The 21,514-nt window shown below is 43.0% G+C and overlaps 2 protein-coding genes across 2 annotated transcripts; both read right to left on the bottom strand.

The window, feature by feature from the left end:
- Positions 1–130: 130 nt before the first annotated feature.
- On the bottom strand, positions 131–10,021 carry prelid1a (PRELI domain containing 1a). The gene is made up of 6 exons (XM_037780744.1): positions 9,858–10,021; positions 9,154–9,274; positions 3,819–4,044; positions 3,606–3,719; positions 3,204–3,282; positions 131–1,051 (listed from the first exon to the last, which is right to left on the bottom strand). Exons 2-6 carry the CDS (start codon positions 9,243–9,245, stop codon positions 930–932), a joined length of 633 nt encoding a protein of 210 aa, XP_037636672.1. The 5' UTR covers positions 9,246–9,274; positions 9,858–10,021; the 3' UTR covers positions 131–929.
- A 3,039-nt stretch (positions 10,022–13,060) lies between these two features.
- On the bottom strand, positions 13,061–18,884 carry npy7r (neuropeptide Y receptor Y7). Its single transcript, XM_037779477.1, has 2 exons — positions 18,565–18,884; positions 13,061–15,351 (listed from the first exon to the last, which is right to left on the bottom strand). Exon 2 carries the CDS (start codon positions 15,312–15,314, stop codon positions 14,199–14,201), a length of 1,116 nt encoding a protein of 371 aa, XP_037635405.1. The 5' UTR covers positions 15,315–15,351; positions 18,565–18,884; the 3' UTR covers positions 13,061–14,198.
- Between the last annotated feature and the right edge of the window lie 2,630 nt (positions 18,885–21,514).

The following is a 21,514-nucleotide window of genomic DNA, read 5'->3' as shown; positions in this document are numbered from 1 at the left end:
GAATAAACATTACAGGAAGTATTAAGGATAATGTTATGTCATGCTATTAATCGTGTAGCGACCCCAAGTTAGGAACCACTGATGTAACTATACAGAGATACCACCTATTGTTCAAAGACATCACAGCATGATGGTTACAAAGGAACTGTTTATTTATTGACAAGCTGATATTAAATCAATACAGTAAGAACACATTGCGTGTGTTGTGTCATCACACCTAAGCTGAATGTACTTTTTTTAATTTTTATCTAGGTGACACTGATGTCCAGTGCAAGCAGATCTTAATATCGAGAGTGCAACGAGTACTTCTCATCAAGCTATGCCATCAATACGAACCCTTCTTCAGTCAATACACTTCAACTTGAAGCAATCAGTCTTGGTAGGATAATTAAGGTGTGGTTGGGTGAACTAAACTAAAAAGATTAACATGATTGCAGTAAAACATACAAGTGCAGAAAAATCATAAAAATGAATTTGCATTAATCAGATATTTTGTGTTATGCTAAACTTAGCTGCTGAACAAAAAGCTGTTAATAATACAAAGCTGTTACAAAACAACACGACATACTGAAATGAACAGAGTAAAAAGTAAACGTTGTTGATGGGCACAAAGGTTGAGTAAAGGTCTGAGGAAGAGCATCAAGGTTGGCTAAGTGCTATTATTATTATTATTATTTTATTATGGCACCCAGAGCCATGTTCAACCATCCCTCTGAGATGATCTGGTATCAAAAGGTACTATATATTCCAGGAGGCTGGAACAGGCTCTTGAACCCAGCTCAGGCCTTTTATGGTCCACCCACCATTTCAGTTCCTCATAGAGGTGTCTACCCAGGACTGGGATCAGTTTGTCTTACCAAACCACGAGGGGTGGGGGGGTTAAGATAAATCTGTCCCAGTATCAGTGCTAAAAGAACCTGTGCAGTTCATCACACATATTGTTTCTTCTGGGCCTGTGAGGCGAGGTCTTTGGCTTTCTCTTTAGCTGCCAGTGCCGTCTCTCTTGCTCGATCCGTAGCAGTTTCTGCTAAACTTCTTGATGGAGTTTCACCTACAGAAGTCAAAACATATTGGTTATAATATTGGTAGAAATATATGTATATTTATGTAGTTCTAGGAAAATTATGCTATCACTTCATAGTTCTGAACTGTGTAATAAACAACAGACACTTTCATAATAACATTTAGTTATTCATATAATTCGCACTTTCAGTTTCTCTGTGCGTCAGTGAGAGACTTCACCAACAACAGGAAACAGGTGGAGGTCGATACACTTAACACTTAAAATACCAAACTAATATATTTTGCTTATGTATTCAATACCTTAATTTTGTTTGGACTCAACGGTCACAATAGTGACTGAAAAACATATTTTGCAATTTTAGATTTTACAGATTTTAACACTAAACTGCCTTCTTATAAATTTAAATTATACAGTTAAGCCAATAAGTGAACAGCTTTACTTTCTTAACAGTTTCTAAATGAACAACTAATTTGGCCTCATTATAGCCAAACTAAATATCTTGGAGTTACTACGAGGAACTTTCATTTTATGTTGATTTTGGCGGCCCCCGCGGACAAAAGCGGTAGAGTTTCTGAGCACCGGGGTCCCTTTTTAGAAACCATCTAATTTTACTGCAGCAGCGTCTGACAGTCTACCCTGCGCATTCCTGGTTCTGGTTCTCCTGTGCCTCTTTCCTCCAGCTGGCCCAGCAATACGGCATAGAACTCCAGCTGCGTGGTGTCAGTGCTGGCATCCAGCGGGGACCGGCGTAGCAGCGAGGTAGAGCTCTGCTTATGGCCGGAGGAGGAGCTGCTGCTACCGGGCGTGGAGCTCTCCACCTCCAGCCGGAGCTCCAAGTGCAGGTCGAAGGCGGCAGCGAAGCCGGATCTGGGTCTGTCCGCGGCGGGCTGATTTCACGTGGAATCCGACCCGGTGGCAACGATGACGAGCATTAAGAATAACTATATAGAAATAATAATAATAATCTTCTCGCTGATGGTCTCGTTTCCTTATGAAGGTCATATAGAGGCATCAGTATTACATTGACACTCATAACCAGTTAAAGGATCCTCACAGTAAATTTAACTTTCTAATAAACGGTTGTATGATTTGGACTTGCAACTCTACATGGCAATGTAAACATACAACTCAAATTCAAAGTAATTTACAAAAAAATGAATCTTGCATATTTTGTAACTTTAGAGGTTCCCAACCTTTTCCTGTAATCCCCCCTTTGAAAGCTGTTAAGCTTCACCCAAATCGCCAGTTATTGAATTTGACTGAGGCTTGCGCATTGAACATCAACCAGTTTTTCCTTTCTTCCCCGTCAACCATTTGTTCATCTTTCAATTACATCTGCTGACCTGAATCTTAACAGCTTAACGAGCACTTGTGCTTCTTAATCGTCCCTTTTTCAATGCAAATAATTACCTCCACCAAGGCCGAAGGCCTAGGAAGGGGGTAATGTTTTCACCGGCGTTGGTTTGTTGGTTTGTTGGTTTGTCCGTTTGGATTGTTACTCCAAAAGTCCGAGATGGTTTTGAATGAAATGTTTTGGAGGGGTGGGGTGTGGCACAATGAACAATCTATTAGATTTTGGTGACGATCGGATCATGATCCGGCTTTGGGAATTTCTTTTAATTAACTCTGCTCAGCCTGTGCATTAATACCACAGGCTTTAGGACATGCACAGTGTAACTGATGACGCGTTCATGACGCACCACACTGCCTCTTTCATTCTGCCTGCAGAGAGAGAGACAGACAGAGAGCGGGGGGTTGGACGGAGGGGGGGACACCTGTAAATTTGGCGTTTTTTCACATTAAACTCTGTGAAATTACAGTAGAGTTCGACCAAAGCACACTTGGTGATTGTTTGAATGAGTAACGACAACGGTTTAGTTTACTTTGTTTCTGTCCAGCTTGAATTAAGTGTTTTACGCTGCTCCACTACGTACAGCTGATCTCAACATAAACAAAAATACACGAGGATAATGGCGCAAGCTGCACGGAGAGGGGGGGGGGCAATCGTACTCGGGCAGCTTGGCGGAGGTCTGCGCTCTCCGAGTGCCATTCTAGTTTGACTTGTCATTGCAGGAAAAGCACAGGTGTTGCAAATAAAATTAACGATACCTTCGTTCCAGCAATTAATGCAGTACACTAATCTTACTTCACACTGATGTTATTATTGTTGACCATTTACCTTGCATTTTGGCCAGCACATATTCAAAGCCTTTCATGGTCTTTGTAACACTGGTCTTGAACCTCGCAAGACCAAATTCCTGGAAAGACAAGACGTAAAGTCAACCGAGGCATAACAAAACACTCAGACAGAGAACAACCTATAATTGTATCATCAAACATGTACTAACATGCTTTCCAGGAGCCTGAGAACAATAAAATACCACTCTGATTCTGTCATAAATCATTCAGCAACCTTGGTCTTGGCAGACAGCTTCAACTGCTCAGCTGTTACATCTTAACACTGTGTATTATGTTACCTATTAGAGAATGAAAGATAGGTGGGTAAATCTCCCTTTCAGTCGCCCCACACCACTTTCCCTGAGCTGTTACGTAGTGTGGCGCCCCACTTTACTCTACTGACCTGAATAGCTCTCGAGAGCCCGTAGACATTGGTAGAGATCCAAGCTTCTCTTTTTATCTCGGTCCAGCTGCCGTTGTCAGGGTTAATTTGGTACACGCACCGCTCTTCCACGGACTGGGACACAGAAGAAAAAAACAAACAGAAGCAACATGAAGCCACGCTATTACTTTGTGCAATGCCGCTGAGTGGCTATGGAAGCAAACATTGTGGTACCATGAGGCGAGCGTGGCTGATGTTCCATGTGAGCGTGGTCATGGTCCTTTTCTGAGGGTCCACAATAGAGTCCTCAATGATGTACGCCGAGCTGGCCATGTGCTTTGGAAGGTAGCGTTCCATCCAGCGAGGCCCTCGGCTCGTTTTGGTCAACAGACGTCTGGATTTGAGGCAGTTGTTCGGAGTAACCTCTCGGAAAATTATGTCCTCAGTCAAAACATGGTTACTGTGGGAGAGAAGGGAAAGCTATGGATCAAGACAATACAAAAACCTCGGTGTAGGGCTTAGAAATACTTCTGTCAATTACAGTCTTCAATTAAATAATATTATTTAGTTTATACAATGTCACAACATGGGAAGAAATTCCCATTACTCAAAGTGACATCTTTGAATGTATTGTTTTGTCCAGCCAACAGTCCAAAACCCAAAATATATCAAATTTACTGTGGCATAAATAAGCAACAAATACGCAACTATGAGAAACTGAACAAGCAACTGTTAGACTTTAAAATAATTAATCCATTATCTTATTATTCTTGGAGATTTATTTTCTGCTGATCAATTTATCACTTAATTTGATCATTTAGCTAGTACTGAAACTAACAATTGTTTTCACAATTGATCAGACGAATCATTTTGTTGATTAATCATCATCAATCATATGGTCTACAAACTGTCAAAAATAGAAAAACTTACCCATACACAATGACTTAGTCAGATATATGAATGATAATAAATTGCAAATTTCTTGTTTTTAGACTTTTGGTCTGACAAAATAATCTATTTGAATATCATATCATTAAGAAAACTAGCAAACATTCACAGCTGCGCAGCTGGGACAAGTGTATTTTCTGTATTTTAACTTACAAAAAGATGAACAATTTGTTTTTATACAGTTGTTTGCCTGTCGATTTATTAATGGACTCATTTTTTCAGCTATGATATGTACCACATCGCTGAATTTATTTGAGCAAAAGTAGCAACATCATCCTATAAAAGTGCTCCACTACAGGTTAAAGTCCTGAGTTCATTATTTTACTTCAATAGAAGTACAAAAGTATTAGCATCAAAATGTACTTAAAGTATTCAAAGTAAAATTAAGTAAAAAAAAAACTCATCAGGTGACAGAATGATGTTATATCACATTACTGGACTACTATTGCTGTCACAGTGTCACATTTGGTCAGCTAACCATATGTTTAATAAGCAACATTTTAAGGAACTAGCTTCTGAAATGTAGTGGAGTTGAAGTACAAAGTACCATAAAATAAAAATACTGATATAAAGTAAAAGTACCTCATTTACAACCTAAACACACTGCGTAACTAAAAACACTTAGGTTACTTTCCACCACTGTTTACCCTCATCAGTATACTGAGCTGCCATCACTTGACCACCTTCACAACACTCGCTGTATGGGAAGGGCCAAAAACATCATCAAGGACATCACTCTGTTTAAGCTCTTCCCATCAGGCAGGCGCTTCAGATCAATCCGCACACGCACAAGCAGACTTAAAAACAGCTTTTTCCCAACTGCCATAAACCTCCTGAACTCTGACATCTCCTCTGTCTGAGTTGAACACGTGCAATGTAAATATGCAATAACACGTTGGTCACTTTTGGGTCACTTTTGCAATGTAAATACTGTAAATCTACCGTTACGGATATGTGCAATAACATATGCTGATCACTCTGTGCAATAATTATATAATTATCTGACGGACACTTTGTGCAATATCTGGCAGAACTGTCATCTCATCAATATACATGTTGTATTTTTATATTGTATTATCTTTTCCTCTCCGGGAACCATCACCTTAACGTGGTGGAGAGGTTTGTGTGTCCCTATGACCCTGAGGGCTGTGTTGTCTGGAGCCTCGTGCTCCTGGTAGGGTCTCCCATGGCAAATTGGTCTTAGGTGAGGGGCCGGACTAAGAATGGTTCACAAAAAACCCAATGACGACACGAGGCAGAGGAGGAGTTACCCGGCCCGGAGGAAGCCCGGGGCCCACGTCTGGAGCCAGGCCCAGACGGAGGGCCCGTCAACGAGCGTCTGGTGGCCGGGCTTGCCACGGAGCCCGGCCGGGGATACCCCGAAAAAGGAACGTGGCACCCCCCTCCTCTCCATCCTGTGGGCTCACCACCTGCGGGAAGAACCGCTTGGGTCGGGTGCGCTGCCATACGGGTGGCAGTGAAGGCCAGGGACCTCGACGGACTGGACCCGGGCGGCAGAGGCTGGCTCTGGGGACGTGGAACGTCACCTCTCTGTGGGGGAAGGAGCCGGAGCTTGTGCGGGAGGTGGAGCGCTATCAGTTGGATCTGGTAGGGCTTACCTCTACGCACAGCCTCGGTTCTGGAACCGTACTCTTGGATAGGGGTTGGACTCTATTCTTCTCTGGAGTTGCCCATGGTGTGAGGCGCCGGGCGGGTGTGGGGATACTCACAAATCCCCGGCTGAGTGCCGCTACGTTGGAGTTTACCCCGGTGGACGAGAGGGTCGCCTCCCTACGCCTTCGGGTTATGGGGGGGAAAACTCTGACTGTTGTTTGTGCGTATGCACCAAACAGCAGTTCGGAGTATTCGGCCTTCTTGGAGACCCTGAATGGAGTCCTGTATGGGGCTCCAGTAGGGGACTCCATAGTTCTCCTGGGAGACTTCAACGCGCACGTGGGCAACGATGGAGACACCTGGAGTGGCGTGATTGGGAGGAACGGCCTCCCTGATCTAAACCCGAGTGGTCGTTTGTTGTTGGACTTCTGTGCTAGTCATGGATTGTCCATAACGAACACCATGTTCGAACATAAGGATGCTCATAAGTGTACGTGGTACCAGAGCACCCTAGGCCGAAGGTCGATGATCGATTTTGTAATCGTATCATCTGATCTGAGGCCGCATGTTTTGGACACTCGGGTGAAGAGAGGGGCGGAGCTGTCAACTGATCACCATCTGGTGGTGAGTTGGGTCAGAGGGTGGGGGAAGACTCTGGACAGACCTGGTAAGCCCAAACGCGTAGTGAGGGTGAACTGGGAACGTCTGGAGGAGGCCCCTGTCCGAGAGATCTTCAACTCACACCTCCGGCGGAGCTTTTCTGGCATCCCTGTGGAGGTTGGGGGCATTGAACCCGAGTGGACGATGTTCAAAGCTTCCATTGCTGAAGCTGCGGCGGTGAGCTGTGGTTTTAAGGTCTTAGGTGCCTCAAGGGGCGGCAACCCTCGAACACCGTGGTGGACACCGGTGGTCAGGGAAGCCGTCCGACTGAAGAAGGAGGCCTTCCGGGATATGTTATCTCGGAGGTCTCCGGAGGCAGTTGCAGGGTACCGACGGGCCCGAAGAGCAGCAGCCACTGCCGTGACGGAGGCAAAGCAGCGGGTGTGGGAGGAGTTCGGAGCAGCCATGGAGAAGGACTTTCGGTCGGCACCAAAGTGCTTCTGGAAAACCATCCGGCACCTTAGGAGGGGGAAACGGGGAACCATCCAAGCTGTGTACAGTAAGGATGGGACACTGTTGACCTCAACTGAGGAGGTAATCGGGCGGTGGAAGGAGCACTTTGAGGAACTTCTGAATCCGACCAATACGCCCTCTATGGTAGAGGCAGAGCTGGAAGCTGATGGGGGACCATCATCAATTACCCTGGTGGAAGTCACTGAGGTAGTCAAACAACTCCACAGTGGCAAAGCCCCGGGGATTGATGAGATCCGCCCAGAAATGCTGAAGGCTCTGGGTGGGGAGGGGCTGTCTTGGATGACACGTCTCTTCAACACCGCGTGGAAGTCGGTGACAGTGCCTAAGGAGTGGCAGACCGGGGTGGTGGTTCCCCTTTTCAAAAAGGGGGACCAGAGAGTGTGTGCCAATTACAGGGGTATCACACTGCTCAGCCTCCCTGGTAAAGTCTACTCCAAGGTGCTGGAAAGGAGGGTTCGGCCGATAGTCGAACCTCAGATCGAAGAGGAACAATGCGGATTCCGTCCTGGCCGTGGAACAACGGACCAGCTCTTCACTCTCGCAAGGATCCTGGAGGGGGCCTGGGAGTATGCCCATCCAGTCTACATGTGTTTTGTGGACTTGGAGAAGGCATATGACCGGGTCCCCCGGGAGATACTGTGGGGGGTGCTGCGGGAGTATGGGGTGAGGGGGGCACTTCTCAGGGCCATCCAATCCCTGTACGCCCAAAGCGAGAGCTGTGTTCGGATCCTCGGCAGTAAGTCGGACTCGTTTCCGGTGGGGGTTGGCCTCCGCCAGGGCTGCGCTTTGTCACCAATCCTGTTCGTGATATTCATGGACAGGATATCGAGGCGTAGTCGGGTGGAGGAGGGTTTGCAGATCGGTGTGCTGAGGATCTCATCGCTGCTTTTTGCAGATGATGTGGTCCTGTTGGCATCATCGGTCTGCGACCTCCAGCACTCACTGGATCGGTTCGCAGCCGAGTGTGACGCAGTCGGGATGAGAATCAGCACCTCTAAATCTGAGGCCATGGTTCTCAGCAGGAAACCGGTGGATTGCCTACTCCGGGTAGGGAATGAGTCCTTACCCCAAGTGAAGGAGTTTAAGTATCTCGGGGTCTTGTTCGCGAGTGAGGGGACGATGGAACGTGAGATTGGTCGGAGAATCGGAGCAGCAGGGGCGGTATTGCATTCGCTTTACCGCACCGTTGTGACGAAAAGAGAGCTGAGCCAGAAGGCAAAGCTCTCGATCTACCGTTCAATCTTCGTTCCTACTCTCACCTATGGTCATGAGGGTTGGGTCATGACCGAAAGAACGAGGTCGCGGGTGCAAGCGGCCGAAATGGGTTTCCTCAGGAGGGTGGCTGGCGTCTCCCTTAGAGATAGGGTAAGAAGCTCAGTCATCCGTGAGGGACTCGGAGTAGAGTCCTTGCTCCTTTGCGTCGAAAGGAGCCAGTTGAGGTGGTTCGGGCATCTAGCACGGATGCCTCCTGGGCGCCTTCCTTGGGAGGTGTTCCAGGCACGACCAGCTGGGAGGAGACCACGGGGAAGACCCAGGACTAGGTGGAGAGATTATATCTCTACTCTGGCCTGGGAACGCCTCGGGATCCCCCAGTCAGAGCTGGTTAATGTGGCCCGGGAAAGGGAAGTTTGGGGTCCCCTGCTGGAGCTGTTGCCCCCGCGACCCGATCCCGGATAAGCGGTTGAAGATGGATGGATGGATTATCTTTTATATTTCTATTGCACTATCTCTCTTTTTATTGTATTATCTTTTTTTAGCACCTATGGGATTGTCACAATCTAATTTCGTTTTACAAATGTTGAGAAATAATCCCAACTATTATAACTAGGTTTATGCAAAGACCAGAGGTACATTAGTATCCAGACTACTTCACCTGTAAGGGTTGGGGTATCGTTCCCAGAAAGCAACACAAACTTGGTCCCAGGTGCTTTTGAGCAACCCTGCGCAGCAGAAATACTTCACCATTGTTCCCTGCGTTTACTGTGGCAATAACCCTGTGGAGAGACACAGAACAAATACATGGTATTAACTTGCTTTGCTAAAGTAAACACACCACTCAACAGCAGTTTAGACTATTGAGGAAGTTCATGTTTTGTACTCAAAAGTGCCAACAAACAAGACAAGTTATTTACCCAAATAAAACACAGAAGATGTACATGATTTAGGTTTGTTAAACTGTGTTACACAACTAAAAGAAATCAGCAGAGACACATATTTTCCAGATCTTTCCAGCTACATGACAGCTGTCAGTCAGCTACACATACACCATCAGCTATCTAACCTTTACCTCACATATAGCAGTCTTCTGGTAGGACTGAGAACAGACAATAAGGCTAACATTATGAACACAGGCTGATGAATATGTCACCAGAGAGAGGCTAACATCAGATATAACGTTACTGCTGTCACATGAAGTTGATCACGTCCACACTCTCCTTTAGCTTCCTCTTGTTAGCATCCTGAGCTAGCCTAGCATGAAGCATAAACCTTATAAATGAATGAATTAATGACATCCACTCATTTATTTCACCCACATTCAATGCTGCAGGTTCATATGTTCATTTGAGAGGCGGTTACCTGTATGGCGACACCATTCAACATGTAAGTATTTTCATGTTAGAGCTGCTACTCCTGTTGGGATGAAGTTCAGCAGAGCAGCCACCGAGGAATCATGTCAACCAGAGAGAAGGTCAACCGTGACGTCACATCCGGTAGGTGGTGCAGATGCAATGCCTCTGGTGAACACTAGAGAGCAGCAGGAGACTGTGCATCTGATGAGTGGATTTTGATCAAACATTTGGGGTTAAATGTCATTTAATGTTGTCAAAACAAGTGAAAGGGGCATCTGTTAGACCAGGGGTCAGCAACCTTTACTATCAAAAGAGACATTTTAGGAAAAAAAAGAAAAAAAAATCTGTCTGGAGCCTCAAAACATTTGAGCATTGTGATGAAGGGAACATAGTTTATAGTCTAAGTATATAGTATATATGTCTAATGCAGTGAGGGCCCAAGAGCAAATGTACTACGGAGTATTAGGGCCACATTGAGGGAAAAAAATCTGAGATTTCCAGAATAAAGTTATAACTTTACGAGAATAAAGTCATAACTTTACGAGAAAAAAAGTTGTAATACTACGAGAATAAAGTCATAACTTTACCAGAAAAAAGTCTTAATATTACGAAAATAAAGTTGTAACTTTACGAGAAAAAAAGTCTCAATATTATGAGAATAAAGTCATAACTTTAAGAGAAAAAAAATCGTTATATTACGAGGATAAAGTTGTAATACTACGAGAATAAAGTCATAACTTTACGAGAAAAAAGTCGTAATATTACAAGAATAAAGTCATAACTTTTTGAGAAAAAAGTCTTAATATTATGAGAATAAAGTCATAACTTTAAGAGAAAAAAAATCGTTATATTACGAGGATAAAGTTGTAATACTACGAGAATAAAGTCATAACTTTACGAGAAAAAAAGTCTTAATTTTATGAGAATAAAGTCATAACTTTACGAGAAAAAAAGTCGTAATATAATGATAATAAAGTCGTAATACTACGAGAATAAAGTCATAACTTTACGAGAAAAAAGTTGTAATATTACGAGAATAAAAGTCTTAATATTATGAGAATAAAGTCATAACTTTATGAGAAAAATAGTTATAATATCACAAGAATAAAGTCATAACTTTAAAAAATAAAAAAATAAAATAACACATAAAATTATTACTTTATAATATTATGACTTTATTGTCATAATACTACGACTTTTTTTCTCTTAAACCTATGACTTTATTCTCCAAATCTCAGATTTTTTTTTTTTTTTCCTCAATGTGAAATAAAACTAAATAAACCGTCTTCAACTAAAAGGTAAAAAACACATTATTATGCTTATTCTGACCATGTCTTGCTATTTTTGGAGATATCTCCCCTTCAGTACGCCATACTTTTGGGCAGATGGATAATCTCTAACGCATAAAATCATCCCTGAATTCATCTCCAGTCTGAAGGAAAAATCTTCACACATTAGCTCTAATGCCAAAAATAGAAAAACATAGCCATACACAATGACTTAGTCAGATAGATGAATGATAGTAAATTGCAAATCTCTTGGTTTTAGACTTTTGGTCTGACAAAATAAGCTATTTGAATATCATATCACTAAGAAAACCAGCAAACATTCACAGCTGCGCAGCTGGGACAAGTGTATTTTCTGTATTTTTACTTACAAAAAGATGAACAATTTGTTTTTATTCAATTGTTTGCCTATTGATTTATTAATAGACTAATTTTTTCAGCTATGATATGTACCACATCACTGAATTTATTTGAGCAAAAGTAGCAACATCATCCTATAAAAGTGCTCCACTACAGGCTAATGTCCTGAATTCATTATTTTACTTCAGTAGAAGTACAAAAGTATTAACATCAAAATGTACTTAAAGTATTAAAAGTAAAATGAAGTAAAAAACTGTCATGTAATGTTGTCAAAACAGCTGAAAGTGGCATCTGTTAGACTCATACAATCTGTCTTCAACTAAAAGGTAAAATAACAACAACACATTATTATGCTTATTCTGACCATGTCTTGCTATTTTTGGAGATATATCCCCTTCAGCACGCCATACTTTGGGGCAGATGGATAATCTCTAACGCATAAAAATCATCCCTGAATTCATCTCCAGTCTGAAGGAAAAATCTTCACACATTAGCTCTAATGCCCAAAGGGTTTAATGTCATGGGACTATAAGCTCAATGTTTGTCTGCCGGTAGTCCAGATAAAGGCTTAGAGTTTCTATAATGATCTATAAAAGGAATATAGGCTAAGCCAGGAAATCAGTAATGTGGGTGTCAAGATCCAGCAATACAAAACCTCTTTTATACAGTCTATGTATAAAACCAATGAGTATTATCTTAGCTATAAAATGAATCACACTGCATTGGCCACGTTTGTCTGGTTGTTCATTAAATACTTTATTGGATGGTATTTGAACCCACCGGTTCTTTTTTTGGTTAAAAAATAAAGCCTGAATGTTTATGTAAGAACTTTGATTCACCTCAATTTAGTGAGAAATGCATTGCTTCTATTTTTCCTCTATGTAGACCAACTTCTCAACTACAGATGGATTTTCCAGCTGTCAGGTTCAGGGAGTTAAAGTTTATCTTCCTGTATTACCCTATGGGTATGGAGGGTGCATGCACCCGGCACAGACTACTACACCCAAATGTTTTGAGTAGTCTACGTATGCTGTCCGTGTTCAGTACATTCAGTAAGATGCCAATATTTTCAGTTTAACTTTGCACCCAGACACGATCCGAAAGACATTTAAACCTGCAGTAGGCAGAATGTTTTTGACATCATTGGGCAAAACATCCTTAATAACCTTTTAGCATATTGTAATCCAAGTGTTATGAGAGAAAACTAGACTTCTTCTCCTCATGGCTCTGTTTTCAGGCTATAAAAAAATCTAGCCCTTGATGGGAGACTTTGGCCAATCACAGGTCATTTCAGAGAGAGAGCGTTCCTATTGGCTGTTCATTCAACAGAGGCAGCTCACTCACAGACTGATTGAAATTAGGCAGCGCTGATCAAATATGAATTCATATTGAACAGCGCTGCCTAGTTTGACCCTTTGATCGGAGTTCAGGAGTGATTGATAGCTGCTCGGAGACGGCAAGGCTCCAGCTCGGCTCTGACTGGTTGTTTTCCTCCGGTCTGTGAAATCTTACAGATGCCATTAGGAGCACCGGAAGACACAGAGGCACCTGATTTTTTTCAGACTCGTGCACTACTGTCAGGATATAGTGACCTTTTTATATAAATAATTAAAAATATTAATATTTTTTTAATCATAATTGCTCCAATTCTACCCACTGCTGCTTTAACTTACTCCTTCTTTACTTCAACCCACTCATCCAAGCTTTAGCCAAGCCAAGGTCTGTTTATTTGACACACAAAACATAATTTCTCCCGACAGTCAAATCAACTCTGGGAGTTATGTATGCAACGGGGGCTCAGTATGTGTGCCCAGAGGCCGTGCGGTTGATTAATGTTCCTGTGTTCATTAAAAGACCACCAACAAAGGACACTTTAGCAGCTCGGTGTAGAATAGCATGTTTTGTTTTCTTCCGAATCCCTTTTTTTTTTACATATCGTCAAAGCAGCTGCCCACATTATGATGATGATGATGATGATGATGATGATGATGATGATGATGAACATATCATCAACTCTCACTTCACACAGTTTAGTAGTTTTCCTTTGGACACAGAGAGGCCTGCTGGCCCATCTAATTGGGAACAGCTGGTTACCAGGTGAACACAATTACCTTCCTGGTTGGACAGATAATAGCCTCCTCTGGATTCCTTGGATGAGGATTGAATGTTACTCTGCGAGAACACTGGAATTAATCCAAAACGCAGCATTTGGATTAATTAAGAGAAAATCATCCAAATGTGTTGAACAGCCAACAAATAGAAAAGCAAGTGTGGAAAATTAAACTTGTTCATACAGTCACAATAATTACCTTCAGCAAGTATGAACACGTTAATAGCCTCAGGCGATTTATGCAATGGAGTGCATCATTAATTGGACATACTTACCAACAAGAGTTCTGCATTTACAGGAAACACATTATACATAGTTAATTAACAGCCTAGCAAACATCTTAAACACATATTTGAACAGGTTCGACAAATGTATTTTCACTAGTACCATTCACAAAGGAAAGAAGAGTCTTACATAAAGCAATTTGCATGCAAAGCTTTGAGCCCTCTCCAGTCCCATAATAGATACTCAAGATCAGGCCATTCAAGTCAAAAGGCTACTTTTGAACCACAAGCACCACAAACCGAAGGTGCGTTCCTTGTGTTCAGTCACATCCTACAGGCTTTTTTAATTGTGTTAATAATAATAATCATCATACAGCAGTCGGAGGGTGTCCGCCATTACGACCGTTCAGGGTCAGCCTTCTTGAGGAGCGTGTCCTGAACGAGCCCTCGGTGTGGAAGGATTCTGGCTTGTCCTCACAACGGAAGACCATGAGGAAGCCATTCCTGTAGTTTTTATTCATCCACCCATATAGCACAGGGTTGGCAAAAGTTGAACCCATAGCTATGATGTGGAACACCGTGTATATCAGTTTGTACTCCTTAAACCTGAGCACCAGGTCCAGATCACTGGCCAGCTGAAACACGTGGAACGGCAGCCAGCAGATAGCAAACACCACCACCACCAGGGCCAACATCTTGGTGGTTTTCTTGCGGCGGTTGATGCTGTCGTTGCGGCTGGACGGACTGATGTGGTTCTTCAGTTTGACCCAGATGCAGATGTAAGCATAACTGATGATGGCTAAGGGAAGAATGTACTGCAGGAGCAGCATTGAGAGGCTGTAGATGACTCCGTCCCTGCTGGTGCCGTGGGGCCACTTCTCAGAGCAGACAGCGATACGCAAGTTGATGGAAGGGATCTCTTCGTGGCGGTACTCTCTGAAGATGGCAAGGGGTGCTGCCAGGACAGCAGACAAAGTCCAGGTGAATGCCATGATGAGGAAGCTGGTGTGCCACGTGAGGCGCCGGCCAAGGTGAAAGACGATGCAGCGGTAACGCTCCAGAGCGATGACAGTCAGCGTCAGGATGGATACGTGCACACTCAGGGCCTGGGCAAACGGTACCATGTGGCACAATACGGCTCCAAACTTCCACTCATCTAGCAGAGTGTAAACCAGAGTGAAGGGCAGGCAGAGTGTGTCCACCAGGAGGTCTGCCAGGGCCAGGTTAGCTATGAAGAAGTTAGTCACAGTTCTCATGGTTCTGTAGCGAATGATCATGTAGATGACGAGAGCGTTCCCCATTAGCCCCAGCAGAATGATCAGGGAATATGCTGCGATCAGGGTGATCTGGACTCCGAGGTGCTTGGTGATGTCAGTGTGGAAACCAGGCGGGTATAAACCCATGCTGTCGTTAAGTAGAAACCAGGGATTGGTTTCACCAGCCTCCACTTCGCTCGTGGCGTTGGATGTGTCTGGCGGGCTCATTTTATCGGTAGATGCCAAACTTAGACTGTGCTGAAACCTGAGGAGAGGAAACACATGAAATTAAATCACTTTCTGACACAAGCCAGGCAGAATAGTGTTCCCAACAAGCTATGAAAATAACATAACATAGTTAGTCATTGTGAAAACTACTTGAGCTTGAGGTGTTTATTTATTTATTCCCCATCTTTCTCTCCAAGTCAGAATTCCCAACACGCCTGATCTGCATTTGTTGTCACTGCCACTGTCAGATTCACATGGCGTCACCACCCACTTGTCGTCACCAGGAGGGTGTATCACATGTCTCGTTATGCGTCTCCCGCTGTGCAGGTGTCCCAAACAACCAGTATGAGTTTCTGAAGCAGTGACGCGATCCCTCACCGGCTTCCCATCGCCATAAACTAACTTTTCACCTGATTACCTGACGAAGCCGTGCTGGAAATTGCACCCTGGATCTCTTTGGTGGTGGGCTGTTATTTTTACCTCCTGAATAACTCCTGGTCCATTCACTCCCTCAGTTTATGCTATAAAACATATACCTCTGTTATTCAAAGAACATTTATTCTAAGGGTCTCCCTCTCAGAATAGAAAGAACTGCAAAAGCTTTGACGAAATCCATAAAACTTCGAAACACAACTATTTAATTATTCTTTTCATATCACCTGGAAAGGGTAGGACTAGGTTGCATTGCAAATGTCACGCTGTTATTAAATCCATTTTGCATTAAACTTGAGGGTAATGAAACAGTGCAATTTAGAAGATAAGAGAACTAATTATTACATTTGCCCAACATTGCACTGAGGGAGTGGATGCTCTGAGAAGCAAAGAAAAAGAAATACACATCTCAGTAACAGATGATAAGCAATAGAAAATCAGCTCTCTTTGTACGAACTTGTTCTAAACCCCCGCCCCCCCAAAAAACAGACCATATTGCCACCTAGAGCAATTCATATTGAAAATGTTTTCCCCGTGGCCTGGGTACACACATTTGTTTGGTTAAAGCATGCAGTTTTTTTCTAAGGGACACAAACACCTGTGCCATTATAAAGGCTAAAGGAAAGTGATGAAGGAAGCAATGTGATCAGGAGGAGTAAGGCAGTTCAAAGCTACATCATTGGAGCCGCCGACTGCTCTCATACACAATCTGCATCTCATAAAGGGAATATTGTGTGCTGTGCCTAATTTCTGACAGAAAGATCAGTGCCATCTTACACAACCGCATGATAGTACCTCTCTTTTCAGCTTCTATAGTTCATTATCTTGTCATTTCTGTCAGTTTACCTGTGAGAGGCTGAGAGAACATTTTGTCATGACATGTATAAAAACTACTGTCAATGTTTGACTGCTAAATCTCTGCATCCTCATTATGCAGATGAATGCTAATTATATGAAGTGGCATTAGACTAAGCCAGAGGCTTTAAACAAATCCACAATACTCCTTTTTAAATATTAAAAACATTTTTTTTTTTTTACTGCTTACAGGCCCGAATTGACTTTGCACATTTTGTGGCTAACGCTCAATGTTTGATGTTTTCATGATGGAATTACTGAGACAAACAGGACCCCGTTTAGTGAGAGGTCGTCTCTTTGGTGACAGACACTCTTTGGTTACTCTGGGGATCCTGCAGCCTATTTTTTGACAGACTATCAGACGCACTATAGTTTACTGTCATCTTTTCCTTTTCATTATTTTATCTACAGTTAAAGCTGCAGTGGGTAAAATAGGGGCAAATATGATTAAAAAAAGTTATTTTTATAAAACGGTCACTATATCCTGACAGTAGTGCATGAAACAGGTAATCTGAAAATAATCATGTGCCTCTGTGTCCTCCGGTGCTCCTAAAAGCATCTGCAGAATTTTACAGACCGGAGAATAACAACCAATCAGAGCCTGCCGTCTCTGAGCAGCTGTCAATCACTCGCAAACTCCAATCAAACGGTCAAACTAGGCAGCGCTGATCAAATATGAATCATTATTCTGTTACTGTAATGCCTATTTCTCATCTCAAATGTTTTCAGAATCATCTTGTAGTGTACTGTTTAGCTGTGAAATGAGAAAGTTTGTGACCCAGCAGCCATGTGGAGATCAGTTGAGGAAATACCAAGCACCGCCCACCAGCCGGAGCACAGCCAATAGGAACGCCCAATAGGAATGGGCTAGATTTTTTAAAGCCTGAAAACAGAGCCCTGAGGAGGTGCAGAAGTATAGTTTTCTCTCCGAACACTTGAATTACAGTATGCTGAAAGGTTATTGTAAAATGTTTGCCCAATGATGCCAAAAATATTCTACTTACTGCGGGTTTAAATATTTTATATGTGTTGCTTTATTGTCATATTTATCTACATGCTACATGAATCATATTGTCATCTCTGCAATTGACTTCAAGCATCAAAACGTCTCTATAGGCAACATGTGTGTATATACAGTAAGTGTGTGAAGCTGATGTGCATTAAATCAATCATTCATACAGCCTCTGGTTCCTGAAGGTTTTAAATACACATTATAAAATGTCATGTGTCAGGTCGAAAGGAGAGGAAAGTACCACAGCTACACACTCATTGTGAGTCGTGGAATGACTTGCAGGGTCAACTCTGAATCCATAGGGACCAAACAGTGTTGCAGTGCCAATAAACCAAAAGGCACAGCCTATCTGCACCCTCTGTCGCCAGAAACAGACAGACACACGCAGTAGGGATTTATCAGGCGGACTGCAGGCAACATGTGCACTTTACATCAGTAATTTGTCAAAGCACCATCCATGACTTGAGGCACTGAGGAATCTGTTACCCATAGTAGCTTATACACCTGCTGGAGCAAAAAAAAAAACAACAAAAAAAAAAAAACACAATTCAACCAGATTCTAGTGAACTCTACGCACTGACATCACATTATGATGAAAAATCTAATTCCCAATCAAACATGCATCGATGCTTATGTCGTGCGTAATTTGTCGCCAACTTACTGAATAGTGCGCATTCAAATTATCTCCAAGTGAGCTCTCAAAGCTTTTGCAACCGACTAGACGAGAGAAAATCATTCGCCTCCAACACAAATAGTCACCTGTGGTAAAGTAATTTGGACACTTGTTCCATTTTAAAATGTTCCATATCCAAATTACGCACATATGATGAGTTTTCAACAACTACAGGTTAGGCTGCACAAAAGAACAGATGATTTAATATCCTTCCACTCAGGGATACAATATTCATTTAAAGTCTAAAATGAACGCTATTCACACATTAATGGACTCACCTTTTCCCCCTCTATATCTCCTTTTGCAAACGAGTCCTCGCTGGAGAGTGGCGTGAAACAAGGGGGAAAATCCCGAAGCTCCTCCCAAAGCTGGAGCGCCAAGTGCGCATCTTGTGGCTCGACTGTAGCAGGTCTTCAGGAGGATCCAGTGTGAGCGTCCACATCATTGACTGTCACTGCGCCTGGCACATCACATCCATGGCATTTCCATTGCGCTACACATAAAAGAAAATGCAATTAAATATCACAGAATGTCATTTTAAAGTGCCAGTGCAAGTTACGTCACTGGCTTTATTGCATGTTGCATGATTGTTTTTTTTATCTCCATTTATTATTAACTTTAAAGGGACTGTTTGTATCTTTCAGAAATGCTTGTTAACAGCGACACCTGTTAAGTCAACGAAAGTCAGAGTCGGGTTCGCGCTTTGCTCACTCTACATAGACATGAACAGCATCGCTCAAAACAATGAGGCGACACACGTCAGCTAAAACCACAATATAACTCTAGATTTCACCTGCTTGGCAGTAATGTTAGCTGACCAGACGAAGGTCTCTCCGTGAATCACTGCTGATCCTAGTGTTGGCTTTTCCTGTTCAGCCTCTGGGGCTGAAGCAGGAAAAGAAACGTTATTGTCTCCAACTGCGCCCGCAGGGAGACACCGGAGTTTTGGTCGGAGACGATAACGTTTCTCGCTGCGGAGCCCCGTCACTTCACAAGACACGGGAAACCTCTGTTGGTATGGAGGAGCTGCAGCAATTATTTCTGCACAACCGTCCACTGTATATTCACTAGATATTCTCAGAGCTAAACTAACTCTTCTGCAGTGTGTAGTGTTGCACGCATGCACGTCTAGAGTTGGAGCGAGAACGAGCGTGCAGTGTGAGTGAAGGCAAGCAGGCAGGCAGAGGAGCAGAGACTCCGGTCCTGGAGACCAAAGCTACGGTCTCCCCCGCGTACTCCGACCGCGGCCAACAGTGTTTTGCAAGACGGGCTTCACTAGATATAACTTTGAGGTTTTGGTGCTTCCGTGTAGTTTGTGTTGGAGTCTGATGGTACGTGTCCACAGGGAGTCTGAATAGTGTAGCCACACGCGAGCGCGCATGGGAAACCGACCCGGTAGATTTATACATGTAAAAAGTTACAAACAGTTCCTTTAATTCCACTTTAAAGCCTGCTGTTTCTCCATCTTATTCACGTGTACAATTTTGAATGAACTTTGGAACAATTCAGGATCGTAAAGCAAATCCTAATATATTGCTTTATTGGCACATCACTGTCACAGCTGATCTCATTTCCAGCATATCATATGAGCATCATTAAAACTAAACTGTAGTGTTGTTGTGCAACAAGCCATTTCTGGTTAATTGCATTGATAGCACTGTTAGATTTAGTCGGTTCCCTGCATGGAAGACACATATCTCTCAAAAGCACATTTCTGTGAGCTCCCCTGACGTCCTGAAACAGATGATCAAGGTAGATTTAAAATAGGGTTTGGTTGGGAATTTCAATCAATATTTCATATTCTGTGTGTGAATGATTTAAATTCCTATAGGGTCTGAATGAATGAATGAATGAGGTTATATTGTGTGCCCGGAGCCCTGTTCTATCATATTATATGTAGCAAAGCTTGGAGAGGTTTGTGAAAAGATAGATGTCAGGGCATTTCTCAAGGCTGAGTTTGATATTGTGCACAGTACAGGAAATCTCCAAGGATAGTACAATAGAAGTCCAAACTTACCACAAAGCAGTTACCTTGAAATAAATGGGATTTAGTGTCTTGAAACTATGAGACATAAACAAATTATTTGCAGCTCCCATGACTCTGTTTGAAATGAGTTCACCTTATCAGACCTGTGGATTGTTAACTAAAGAGATAGTGGGAATGTCACCAGACAATTAAGGAGCTGAAACCTGCTGTCACTTTAAATTAGACATGAACAAAGGAGCTGGAAAACACATTGTCGCCCACTAAGAAAATGTTTTGTGATTTTGATAAGAGAACAGGATGTCTCCCTTGAGCCTTGTCCCTGTATTTCCCTGGAAGTGTTGAGCGTTGCCTTTCACCGTCCCAGCTCAGAGTTATATTTTATTTGATGATGAAATAATTGGTGCACTGATTGACTCAGCGACAAAGATTACCCTTATTGATTGGGGCAGGCTGCCTCTCCGCCTCAATTTATTCTTTCAATTATGAGAGCCGTCCCTCAGCCTCCATGCGCACTGGGTCACTCTGCAGTCGAAATTGACAGTTCCCTCAGCCTGATTTGAATGCATTATACTGATAAATGCCTTTCCGTCCTTCCTCACAAGCTCGCTAATCTCCAACGAGTTCTGAAAAGTGGCGAGGAGGTTTTACACTGGGGCAGTGTGTTGCATTGTGTGCAGTTTAAGTGAAACCATTAGTTTTAGGTCTTTGCGGTTTCATTCATCAACCTGTGCTTGTATAAATCTACATGTATAGGCTACTTAATGAGTCTGTAGCCTCCATATGGCCTGGGATTCTGTATTTATGCTCTCTATCTGATCACTGTTTCTGTCCAGTTCTTCTGAGAACACTGGTGCCACTGATCTGATGATATGATCACAGACCGTGGCGTCCTCACGTCGTACAGCCACAATACTCATAGTGCACCCACTGCTAGGGTTGTCCTTCCTGTGTGTGTCTGTCTTTGTGTGTGTAGGCTGTGTGAATTAATGAATGTGGGAGCGGAGGACAGATAAACTGAGAAATCCCATTTGAGCCTCCTCCTTTTTCCTTTTGCTCTTGGTGTGTCTCACATGGTTAAACTTGACAGGTGCAGACTGTAGCCTTACGCAGATAAAAGCGTTTAGTTCTTCAGTGATGCAAACATATTGATTTAAAAGGACGGACTGTCTGCGAAGTTTGCAAATTGGATTCCTGGGGTAAACATTTATGTGGTATGCTCCAGTTATACCTCCTGGTGTACT

Source organism: Sebastes umbrosus, chromosome 9 (genome assembly GCF_015220745.1).
Source record: "Sebastes umbrosus isolate fSebUmb1 chromosome 9, fSebUmb1.pri, whole genome shotgun sequence".
Classification (NCBI taxonomy): domain Eukaryota; kingdom Metazoa; phylum Chordata; class Actinopteri; order Perciformes; family Sebastidae; genus Sebastes; species Sebastes umbrosus.
The sequence above is the reverse complement of the archived record's forward strand: the minus strand, read 5'-3'. Positions and strand labels throughout refer to the sequence as shown.